Genomic DNA, 12,279 nt, shown 5'->3' on the forward strand with positions numbered 1-12,279 from the left:
CCACTCTGCATCACCAGCAATTCTCTGCCAGGCAGGTTGTCTCTGCCAACAGACAGGACAGTTCTGGCAGGGAAGGGGGAGCAGAGACAACCACCATCCCCCCACCCCACCCTTGGCACAGGGCCACTGGTCTGAGTCTGAGGTTGGTCTCACCATGAACAAGGCCCTGCAGTGTACCCTCTGCCTCCCACTCTCCTGTCCTGAGTTTGCCACACTTCATACCAGGCGAATGCCTCCTTTCTGGTGGGCCTTCTCCCTGCAGGGACCCTGGCTGTCAACAGAGCCCACAGCAGGGGCAGCCCCCCGACCACCAGTCTGAGACTAGCTAAGGACCTGGCGGGGGCCCTGTGATTCTGTAGGGTGCTGTGATGGGGAGCACTCTGGACCTCTGCCCTCAGCCCTGTAGACCGGAGATGTCAGAGACACAGAGTGCCAGTGCCAGGAGGAAAGAGGAGCTGTGAGGGAGGTAGACAAGAGCTTTAAGGTAAGCAACTGGAGTTGGTGTGAAAACCACCCAACAAACAGGCCCGATTGAGGGCAGGCACACCACCCAGGGCCAGGACCCAGTCTCCTGGAAACAGTTCAGTGAACCAGATGACTGCACACCAGTCCTGCAAAGCCCCATGGGCAAATCCTGGTCTCAAAAAATGTCATTGTATTTTGTCTACTAAGTGCCATTATATGCAAGCTCAGAGAACTAAACTTGTGGAAGAAAATTATTATTGGGTGTATTATTGGGTGTATAATTTATGATTTATCTGTAGTTAGGAATTGTTAGTATTTAAGGTTTGAAACAACTAAACACCTGCACCTTGATAGTGGGTTAAACAACAGCTTTTTCTTTTTTGAGACACTCTCAGTCACCCTTGGCAGAATGTCATGGCGTCATAGTTCACAGCAACCTCAGACTCTTGGGCTCAAGTGATCCTCTTGAGTAACTGGGTTTACAGGTGCCTGCCTTGGGGGACTGATAAGTTTTCCATTTTTTTCTTCTACGTTCTTGAACTTTTGGGCTCAAACAATCCTCCCTTTGTTTAGGCTGGTCTTGAACTATTGGGTTTAAACAATCTTCCCGCAGAGTGGTGGGGGATTGAAGGAGGGAGACATTATATTCAGCACTGGGGAGCAGAAAACCCACCAACTCATGTGCTGGCTGCACTGGGACCTCCGTCCCACACACACGCAGAGGGTCTGCTGCACTGGGAAGTTCCTTTGTGAGGAAGAGAGGACCTACAGACTACTCAGGGGGGCCTCCCCAGCACAGGAGACTGCTGCCCCTGGGGAGGGGACCTGCTCCTGCAGGGTCTTCCCACCAGGTGGGGCTCTGCAGCAGCGTGTGGGCTGCTCCCACCACCCCTGCCGGCACAGAAGGCAGGACCACAAGACATAGGGCTGTCCTTGTCCTATGAGCAGGGAACAGTGTGCTGGAGTCTGGGCTGCCTTCTGTGGAGTCAGTCTGCTCTAGTGGTGCCTGACAGGTGGCTTCCCCCTTCCTGTGTAGACCCTTCGGCTACATTTACCCCACTAGAACGCAGGGGAGTAGGGACATGAGTGGGGCGGGGGACTGGGGACACCAGGTGAACCCCAGGATCAGCAGCATGGCCCACCGCCCCCATGCTGTCTTCTCAGAAGCTGTGCCAGCCCCCAGCTCAGTCGGTGGCAGGATGGAGTGACTGTCCTGCCTACCATCCTGGCCTTTGGCCATGCCCAGGGCCTTTCCTTCAGCTGCTGTGGGCCCCATGCTCTTGCTCACACCCAGCTCCCCCCACCAACTTCGCTGAACGTGCTGAGTGGTCCCTGCTTACCGCCATCTATCTTTCCAGGGTTCTTCTCTTTGGAAGGTCATTTGGCAGATTCTACTCAATATTTTAGATAAGCATCACACGCTGATGCTGAATTCAGGGTCTGGAAACTGCCCCCGGGGACCATCTGTACAGGAACAGAAATGACCACACACCTTATGAGGTGGAGACAGGCACCAAACGAGGCCTCCTGGGAAGCAGCAGCCCCAGCCAGGTATTCCGAAGGACCCCTGTGCTGGGTGCTGCCAGTGGGCCACTGGCACAGTTCAGCCTAGAGAGCGAGCAAGAACCAGTCAAGGATGCTGCCTGGTAGCTCGAGTTAGTCCTGTGCAGACATCAGCAGGAAGCCCACACCTGCAACCTCTTCCTTTCAAATCAGAATGCCAACTCCTTAAAGGATCCAAACCCAGCGTGTCCACCGCAGAGGAGACTGACAAGGTGCCAGGCATGAAGACCACTGTGCCTCGGGGGTCCTCACATTTTCCCCTTTCTGGATGGGGGTCTGCAACCTTCCTGTTCCTGAACATGGAGCCCAAAAGCAGCTGAGCACTGTATGCCTGGCTGTGAATGCTGACAGAGTGGCAGGCCCACTCTATGCAATGCAGACTAAGCCACGGAGCCCTGACACTAAAGGAGCCACACACAGTGGCTCAGAAGAGGACAGGCACCCAGGCGCCAGGCACTAGAGACTCCCAGGGCAGGAGGGCCTCTGAGCACATGCTAATGAGGTGTTTCAAAGAGGGGGACTGGGTGTGCCTCAGAGGCAACCCTGCCTCCCCCAGCCCAGTCCTCCATACCCACCACCAGAGGACAGTGGGGCAGATACCAAAGTGCCCTCCCAGGCAGGGCAGGACACCAGCCCCTGGTGTCATGCTGGCACTGACAGAAGAGCACACAACAGGCTGGGCTGCAGTAGGGGCATGGGGACAGGCTGGGATGCAGCCTGTTCCCTGCTGGCCACAGGCTGAAGTCTGGAGATGGCTGTGCAGCCGGCATCTCTGCGGTAAAGCCCTGCTGCCTCCCAGCTTCCCAAAGCAGAAACACAGGACACAGCGCACAGTGAACAAAAGCACCCATTAAATGGTTTTATTGGAAACTGGTTAAAAATTAAGGCACTCCAATTTTATGGTGTCCTTGAGATTACAGCTTTGTGGCTGCTCTTAGTACTAAATCAGAGAAATCCCAGGCACAGAACAGCCCACATTCAGAAGAGCAGTGTGGTTTTCTACACATACGACTGAATGAATACAAAGTTCACTAGAGTCTACTAGAAAGTTTTTATGAATAAACAGTAGAAAATCAGATTTTGAAGGCAGCTATAAAATACTTAGAAAATCTCTGTAATACTTTAAGTTACTACAAATGCCCAAGAAGTCAGACTAAAGAATGTTAGTTACGTTCTTAGTTTGTGAAAATTTCAGGATGAACTGTTAGTTCACGCCACAGTCACAGTTAAAAGGGCTCATCGGAGTGTGTGATGCTGGATCACAACAGTGACCGTCTATGAGCCTGATTCCTGCTGAGGATAGTTCCCTCTCAGCGTTGTCAAGGGTGTGAAAATGGAATGCATCACTTATTTTAGGTGCTGTCAACCTATTTTCCCAAAGCAAAACTTTTAAAAATTCAAAGCAATCTGGCAACTGGGACCATTCTCAAATCTGTTTTAGGTACAAATGCAGAGCTTTCCACACAGGAATGTCACTGTGTTTTGCTTTCCCTGCCATGAAGTGCTTGGTGCATTTACTGAAGTCACACACTTGATTTTAAGGAAACGCATTACATGACAGGCTCACCCCCGCAGGCACTCAGAGCACTGTCAGGGAGCTCTCAGAGAGGCTGACTCGGAAGGGGGAGCACTGGTAGCAGAGTGATCTCTCAGGGCAGGATACTTCCCAGCGCCTGCTGGGTGCTGGGTGCGGAGCCCTTGCTGACCCTGGGCATGCTGCATCCACGGTGCATGGCCCTCCCTAGAAGGGCTCATTAGTGGGCTAGCCCCTGCCCTCTCCTTGGGTAGAACTCCAGCACTGGTGATTCCAGAAAGCCTGATGGGCGGGTATGGGGATCTGCAACTTGTGCCAGACCCTGAGGGTGTCACCCAGGCTGGACAGAGAGCAGTGTCACTCTCCTCCTGCAATTGGTCTCACAGCAGCCCTCAGAGACAGGGCTGAAAACCACATTTATAATTCAAGTTTCTACTGGGAAAAAGATTTTCATGGTCTGTTAAAGATACAATTTTTAAAAGTTGTCCAATAACTTACATGAAAGTTTTTTTTTGTGAAATCTTTTAACTGGGGGTCGGGGGAGAGGAATCATTTAATCATTTAAAAGAATTAGGGTGATTTTACATATTCTTTGATGCTATTCCACACAGTTGAGGTTAGGAGGTGGGTCCCTACTAGAACCCCAAATGTGCTGGAACCCCACCTCATCAGCAAAAGCCACCTGAGTCAACACAGGTGTAGATTCAGACGGGATGGGCACACCAGGCCGTACACACACAGTACAGAGATGCTGTTCCTGGTTTTATGTGGAAATGATGAGAGACTGGTGAATTCTCCCCACAACAAAAGAAGAATGACTTTGACTTGTTACTGTGTGACGCTTCTCCGAGTGTGAAGCTTGTTAGTGGGCAGAAAGGAACTCAAGAGTTCTGCTGCCCGACAGAATGAACAGCAGCAGTGAGTTAGTGCTGTTAGGCTGCTTAGTTTGTGATGAGCTTATAAATCAAGGAAAGTAATTGAATAGGTACATTTCCTCCTCAGAAGAACAAAAACAAACCCCCCAAAGGTTTGCTGTCCCAAGTGACTACAGAAACAGAGATAACAGGAAACAGAACAGAAGGTCATAAGTTTTCAGGGACAAGAGACGGATTGTCCTTTCAAGGCACCTCCCCAAGCAGCCAGTTGTAAGGGACTGGCAGGTGCACAGTGTCAAGGTCGGTGTCAAGGTCAGGAGATGGGCAAGGATAGAGCCTCCCTGCTGGATGATGCTAAGGGTGCATACCACACGCAGCTCTGGATTGCTCTGGAGTGTGTCAGTTGTTTTCAAATCTAGCATATGGGTTTTCTTCTTTAAACAAACCTGTTTTGAAAAAAGAATAAACCTGAATTATAAATCCCTTCACTAAAACAACAAAATTTTAAAAAGCCATAAAGTTAACTAAGTCTGACACGAAGCCCTGCCAGGTGTTCTTTTTTTTTTTTTTTTGAGACAGAGTCTCACTTTGTCACCCTCCGTAAAGTGCCATAGTGTCACAGCTCACAGTAACCTCCAACTCTTGGGCTCAAGCCATTCTCTTGCCTCAGCCTCCTGAGTATCTGGGACTATAGGCACCCAGCACAACACATGCTATTTTTAGAGACAGGGTCTTGCTCTTACTCAGGCTGGTCTCAAACTTCTGAGCTCATGTGATCTGCCCGCCTTGGGCCTCCCAGTGTGCTAGGATTATAGGCGTGAGCGACCACGCCCGGCCACACACATTCTTTCTCTTTAAAAATCTATTTAATCTGCCAAAATTATCTGGAGCAATGCAACAAATCTCCTTTCTACAGGTTTTTTGGCAGAGGTGATGGGGGTGGGGGGAGATAACCATAACAGAGGGAGAGGCAGCAGGGAGGTGGAGAGGAAAGAACAGGATCACAGCCCTTTCTCACTTGTCAAAGGAGACCACAGGGGCCAGGCTTTAAGGGATGAGGCTCAATGTCAGTTTCAGTGACCAGCTATGAGACACAAAGGCCAGAAATGAGCAGCCTTGTCCAGCTCTACTTTTATTTAAAGGGGAAAACCAAAATCAAAGGAAAGGTTTTGCGAATGCACTGGTATTTGTATAATTCCAGAGTTTTCTCTAATGGAGAACTCCTGGGAATTCTTCCCCATCCTTGAGGCTTTCCAAAGTGCAAGCCACTCTGTATTTGTCATAAGCTGGCACAAAGAGATAATTTCATTAGTACGATTAAAGGGCCAACTTAAAAACCAGTGAGACACTCAGTCAGTGCACGATCCAGAAGACCAGCTCCACTGACAGTCCTTCCACACACTGGGGGCCCAAGCAGAGCCAAGGTCAAGCAGTTTTGTTTTGTTTTTAGAGACAGAGTTTTACTTTGTCGCCCTTGGTAGAGTGCCGTGGCGTCACAGCTCATGGCAACCTCCAGCTCCTGGGCCTAGGTGATTCTCTTGCCTCAGCCTCCTGAGCAGCTGGGATTACAGGTGCCCATCACAACGTCTGGCTATTTTTTGTTGCAGTTCGGCTGGGGGTTGGGCTCAAACCTGCTACCCTCAGTATATGGGGCCGGTGCCCTACTCACTGGGCCACAGCCACCACCCAGGTTGAGCAGTTTTAAACACTACTTGTGAGCCTGTGCCTTTTGTTTACCTTAATGCTAATCAGATGTGGAAAAGCTCTCCAGCCTGGCACAGACACACAATGGCCGATCCTGAACTGCACAAGCGTGCACTCAGTGAGGGGGGATGATGACATTGTGGAGCCCAGTCCCCATCTATGCCACACATACCAAAACACGGGACATGGAGGGCCAGCTCTGGGGAAGGAACAGCAAAGACAATCCTGAATTGGGGGCAGAACGGGCTCAAAGACAACAGCCTGACAACTTCAGAGATGCTCAGAAGCCAGCCACTGCCCAGGCACAAAGAGAACACTGCAGGGCAAGAGCACAGGAGGGCAGGCTCTGCCAGCAGCTGGACATCTAGCTCCCTCATAGCAGAGGAACTGGGGCCTAGGAGCAGCAGGAGAGCCTCACAGCTAGAGATGACCAGAGGCCTCAACAGACAGGGGAGGAACATCCCAGCCAGGGCAGAGCCAGCCCTGCACATACATACTCATCCAACAACGCCTGTCAGAAAGAGGTGACTGTTCAGTGCTGCTCCTGGGCTTTGCTCTAACGTGGTCTCCCCAGATGACTGTGACAAATCACAATGACATGATGTCCCTAGTGGGCAACACCCTAACATCCCACTAAAATGTGACAGTTCTTTATACAAAGGGGGACTCCAAAAGGAACATGCATTACAAAAAGATTTGGGGGCAGCACCTATGGTTCAGTGAGTAGGGTGCTGGCCCCATATACTGAGGGTGGCAAGTTCGAACCTGGCCCCTGCCAAACTACAACAACAAAAAAAAATAGCCAGGCGTTGAGGAGGGCGCCTGTAGTCCCAGCTACTCGGGAGGCTGGGGCAAAAGAATTGCCTAAGCCCAAGAGCTGGAGGTTGCTGTGAGCTGTGACACAACGGCACTCTACTGAGGGTGACAAAGTGAGGCTGTCTCTAAAAAAAAGATTTTGAACTTTTCCAGATCAGATTTAGCCTGTTAACATAGTGATTTGAAGTAAGTGCAGCAGGCTCAGTCCTGGAGATGCCCTGAGGCCCTGCAGCCACCAGGTCCAGACAGGGGAGGAGCCAGTTCCATCATACCTGGCACCATCACACAACCAAAAAACCTGCCCAGAAAACATCAATACTTTTTTTTTTTTTTTGGCTGGGGCTGGGTTTGAACTGGCTGCCTCCGGTATATGGGGCCGGCACCCTACTCCTTGAGCCACGGGTACCGCCCACACATCAATACTCTTTACGGACTTTTAATATCATGTAAGTAGGGGGAGTACAGATAGTTTAAAGTATATTTCCAATTCACTCCAATTAAATGAAAAGTTTACACTTGACACTCATGTCTATTCTGGCTATTTCAGAGTCTCCCCCTAGAATCTCCCCAAATAAAACCAAACAAGAACAACATCTAGAAGACACGGTGAGAGGAACTACAGCCTCAGTTTCTGTGACTTCTCTGAAAAAGGAATATCGCAGGCGACACTGAGATTGAGTACCACACACCCCATGGACAGAGGGGTGCACTCAGGACAAGGACAGGAGACTGGGGCACCAGCCTCATTAAGGCTCAAACAAGATGACAAACAGCTGCACACAGGCCATTCTGGAAGTTTTTATACTCTCTGAACAAACAAGCATCCAAGAAAGCACACGTGCTGAAGAAGTCCAGTGAGACGCAGGGCTCCTCATCTGGCTCTTGAGATGGCAGTGGAGCGAGCTGACCACAGCACCACCCGCAATGATGCTGAACCCACAGGACAGAACCTGCAGCCCAATCCTCAGCTGCATCTCACTTGGCATTAACGAGGACCAAGACAGCCTGGTGTCAAAGCCCAGCCCAACCGACTGAAAAGGAAACAATTCTTACCATATTTTTTTCTGATTTCATCATGTCTTGATTTCATCTCAGCTCGCCTAAGAAAGAAAGAAAGATTGTTAGTACCAAACTACAAAGTACAACATAACATGCCCTGCAGCCTCCTTCAGCAGAGGCTGCAAGATCCCTCCCGTGGCCTTCCCCCAGTTCCCGGAACGAGACAGGGTGGGGATAGGCTTGGCCATAGGGCCATATCCTTGTCAGGACAGGCAGGGCAGTGGCAAACAGTCTTTGCAGCTGCTCCAAAATATTGTCCTATTCTTTTCAACAAAAGTATAATTAAAATCCCAGTATTTTTAAAAAGTTTTTTCATATAAAGAAAATGCACTTTTAGGCTGGGCACCTGGGACCTAAGAAAATGCACTTTTAAGTCTCAAGCTAGATTCTGAAGATGGTTAGGAAAAGGTGATCATTAGCCTTTATTTAGTAGCACATGACCTCAAGGTGACCACATGGAAGGTCTGTCCAGCCTCCCTCTACCCTCACCAGCTGCCAGTCCCACAAATCAGCCCCTTAGTTCTTCCCTTTAACCAGGTGTGGATGACACAAGCCACCTCAACTGCCCCCAGGGCTGCCAGATGGCCCCTGCAACACATTCAGGACAGTGCTGTGTCAGAGACTGGTGGTGTTGGACCCAACTCAGCCACGGACAGATCCTGCCCAGGCTGTCGCCTCTTGAACCTTACTATAAATGCAAGGGGCTAGACTAACATCCTTCAAGGACTCCACCACTTTACAGTTATAACAAACAGCCATTAAACTGCAAACACAAATGTTTTGCCTGCCAGTTACCAGCAGCTGCAACCCTAGTTGCTCAACTGGAGGACATGGACAGGGGAGCACAAACAAGGGTGCCCACACGCACTTTCTCCTCACTTTCCTACAACCTGGAAATTCCACGGATACTGAACACATTCTTAATTTCTAAAAACTAAGAAAACTCAAGGCTTATTTCCATGGCCTTCCAAAACTTCCATGTGGGAGGCGGAGACCCCCACCTCTCCTCCTGCCGCATCCGCCGCTCTTCCCGCTCTCTCACTGCCTTCTCGTCACTCTTGTCCAGTTTCCGACTCCTTTTCCTCCGGCAGCAGCAGCAGCAGCAGCAGACGGCAACACCCAGGAGAATAGCTGCCCCCACCACTGACATGGTGATAATCAATGCCTCAAAGTTCACTGGAAAAGCAAGCATGCTGAGTTAGACCGACGTTAAGCATTAGAACCCGCCACTCTGGAGAATGATCTCAGAACACCCAGCTGCTGGCTCCAGGGTCTTGGAGAGCCCATGGCTGTGCCCCCGTAATAGGGTCCCAGGAGGGCTCTCTTGGAGTCTTTCTTTTTTTTTTTTTGAGACAAGAGTCTCACTTTATCGCCCTTGGTAGTGTGCCGTGGTGTCACAGCTCACAGCAACCTCCAACTTGTGGGCTTAGGCAATTTTCTTGCCTCAGCCTCCTGAGTAGTTGGGACCATATGCTCTGCAGTCTCCTTCAGCAGAGGCTGCAAGATCCCTCCTGTCGCAACAGGAGCCTACCACATCGCCCAACTATTTTTTGTTGCAGTTTGGCCAGGGCTAGGTTTAAACTCGCCACCCTCAGTATATGGGGCCGGCACCCTATCCATTGAGCCATAGGCACCGCCCGACTCTTGGAGTCTTTCAACCACATATACGGATAACTACAATGAACTGAAGTGATAAGACAGCTTTTCTCACTTGATATTGAAAAGATGTTTTTCATGCCTATAATCCTAGCACTCTGGGAGGCAAGGTGGATGGATAGTTTGAGCTCAAAAGTTGCAGAATAGTCTTAGCAAGAGACCCCGTCTCTAAAGATAGCCAGGTGTTTTGGTAGGCGACTACAGTCTTAGCTACTGAGGAAGGTGGATCACTTGAGCCCAGGAGTTTGAAGTTGCTGTGAGCTGTGACAACATAACACTCTACCCAGGGCGACAAAGTGAGACTGTGTCTTGAAAAAATAAAAAAAAAAAATAGGGAGGAGGAACAAGATGACAGCCGAGTAACAGCTTCCTTGCAACTGGGGAAGAGAAGACTCCAGGCATCTCTGGCTGGTGGGATCTGCCCAGAGACATCCCTTTGGGGACACAGGGAGTCAGCTAGAGACTTCTTGGACCCCATAAGGAGGAAAAAAGCAGTGGAGAACTGGCACGTGGTTGCGTGTGTTCATTTGGTCTAATCCCGCTGGCAGCTTTAAGTACAGCAGCAGTGAGACTGCAAACTGGAAAGGCCTTACCTGTGAGCGGTTTTTTTTTTTTTTGGACTTGGCACTCAGTTGATCTACCTTGGGAGAATTCAGGCAAGAGAGCGGAGGACTTTAAGCATCGTCTAGGGCCCCAGGCTAAGCCGCTGAGCCAGAGGGAGCTAATAGTGTTCGGTTGTGGGCCACGCAGAGCCATCATGGGAGAGAACTGCCATGGCAAACTCCACCCTCAGGGTCAGAGAGCAAGGATCGGGTGGGAGCAAGTAATCTAGTGACTGAGCAGCCTAAAGGTGGGGACTGAGACACCTTGCAGCCTTGGCCCTCAGGGGCATAGTGTGAGATCAGTTTTGGCACACTGGGTAAGTAGACAGCCACTTTAGGAGTGATCCCAGTGACAAACGCTTTCCTGGGAAAGCTTCTGCTTAGCCAAGGTTAACAGTTTAAAGTGTCTTTTAAGTAGGCTGAGGAGAGATTTAGGCTCTCAACGCTGCAGGGTTTGAGAAATCAGCAGAGGCCTCCAGTCTCCATCTCATACAGCTGTATCAGCGTTGTGATTAACATCTCATACCCCAGAAAATCACCTGTTACCCAGATAACATTCAGCAAGAGATATATACACATATACATACACTGCTTTGTTTGTTTTTAATTTAAACATTTTCCCTCTAAATTTTTCTTTTCTTTCTTCATTTTTCTAGTTTAAATATAATTTTCCATTGTTGCCTTCTTTAACAATTAGAACATCATTTCTGCTCAAGTTTCTACCCCTTATTTTTTTTTTTTTCCTGTAAAGTTTTCTGTTTGCGTGTTTTGGTTTGATTTATAGCATTTTTGTTTTTCCTCTCTACTTGGTGGAGGTGGGGTACTGTGTCCAAACAGGCTAGCAAAGAGCTGCAGACCTCAAGGAAACCACCCAACCCGGCACCCCCAGAGGTTAGGTCAAAGTACCCTACTGTACACCTACATTGCTCCTGTCTCCCTCTTTCTGTGCCTCTCTTCTTTTTGTCAGTATTCCCTTTTACTCACCCCCCTTTCCTTTCTCTTTTTTCTTTTCTTTTTTTTTCTTTTTTCCTTTCTTGCTCTTTAATCTTCTCATTCTTTTAGTCCTATACCAAAAGGACTCATTGAAGCCCTAGTCCAGAGGCATGGTAACTTAAAGAGCAAGAGGAAGTGAAAGGAAAATTAGGGCCAGGAAACAGATAAAAGAAAACACTCATGAGGAAGAACCAGCAGAAAAATCCTGGTGACATGATAAACCAGTCCAGAGCAACCCCCCAAGGGACCGTGAGGGAGCTACTGCAGAGGATCCCACCTCTAAAGAAATGTTAGAAATGACAGAAAGGGAATTTAGAATACAGAGGATGAAAACAATGGAAACAATGAAGGAAACTGCTGATAAAGTGGAAAATAACCAAGAGGAAATCCAAAAACAGAATCAAGTAAGAGATGAACGATATGAAGAATACAGAAAGGACATAGCAGAGCTGAATGAACTGAAGCAGTCAATTAGGGAACTTAAAGATGCAACAGAAAGTATCAACAACAGATTAGACTATGCAGAAGAAAGGGTCTCAGAGGTAGAGGATAAAGCTCTTGAGATAACTCAGATAGTTAAAGAGACAGAAAAGAAGAGACAGAAAGCAGAATGTTCACTGACAGAATTATGGGACTTTATGAAGCGTTCAAACATATGAGTTATAGGTATCCCAGAAGGAGAAGAGGAATGCCCCAGGGGAATGGAAGCTATACTAGAGAATATTATAAATGAAAATTTCCCAAATAGTACCAAAGATTCTGATACACTCCTTTCAGAGGGACTTCCAACCCCAGGTCACCTCAACTCTAACCAAGCTTCTCCAAGACACACTGTGATGAACCTGTCCAAAGTCAAGACAAAGGAAAAGATTCTGCAAGCTGCCAGGAGTAAGTACCAGTTGACCTACAGGGGCAAATCCATCAGGGTGACTGCAGACTTCTCTTTTTTTTCTTTTTTTTTGAGACAGAGCCTCAAGCTGTCCCCCTGGGTAGAGTGCCGGGGCATTACAGC

The 12,279-nt window shown here is 49.0% G+C and overlaps 1 protein-coding gene across 1 annotated transcript in view; it reads right to left on the bottom strand.

Moving 5' to 3' along the window:
• Positions 1-2,857: 2,857 nt before the first annotated feature.
• The window catches only part of PTTG1IP (PTTG1 interacting protein), a 27,375-nt gene continuing 17,953 nt past the window's right edge, over positions 2,858-12,279 (bottom strand). The window contains exons 4-6 of the mRNA XM_003798092.3: positions 9,018-9,192; positions 8,011-8,057; positions 2,858-4,883 (exon numbers count right to left, since the gene is read on the bottom strand). Coding sequence (XP_003798140.1) covers positions 4,837-4,883; positions 8,011-8,057; positions 9,018-9,192 — 269 coding nt within the window. The 3' untranslated portion in view covers positions 2,858-4,836. The remainder of the gene's footprint in view (positions 4,884-8,010; positions 8,058-9,017; positions 9,193-12,279) is intronic.

The sequence above is a fragment of the Otolemur garnettii genome, unplaced genomic scaffold (assembly GCF_000181295.1).
Source record: "Otolemur garnettii isolate 467f Iridium unplaced genomic scaffold, OtoGar3 scaffold00128, whole genome shotgun sequence".
NCBI classification, from domain to species: domain Eukaryota; kingdom Metazoa; phylum Chordata; class Mammalia; order Primates; family Galagidae; genus Otolemur; species Otolemur garnettii.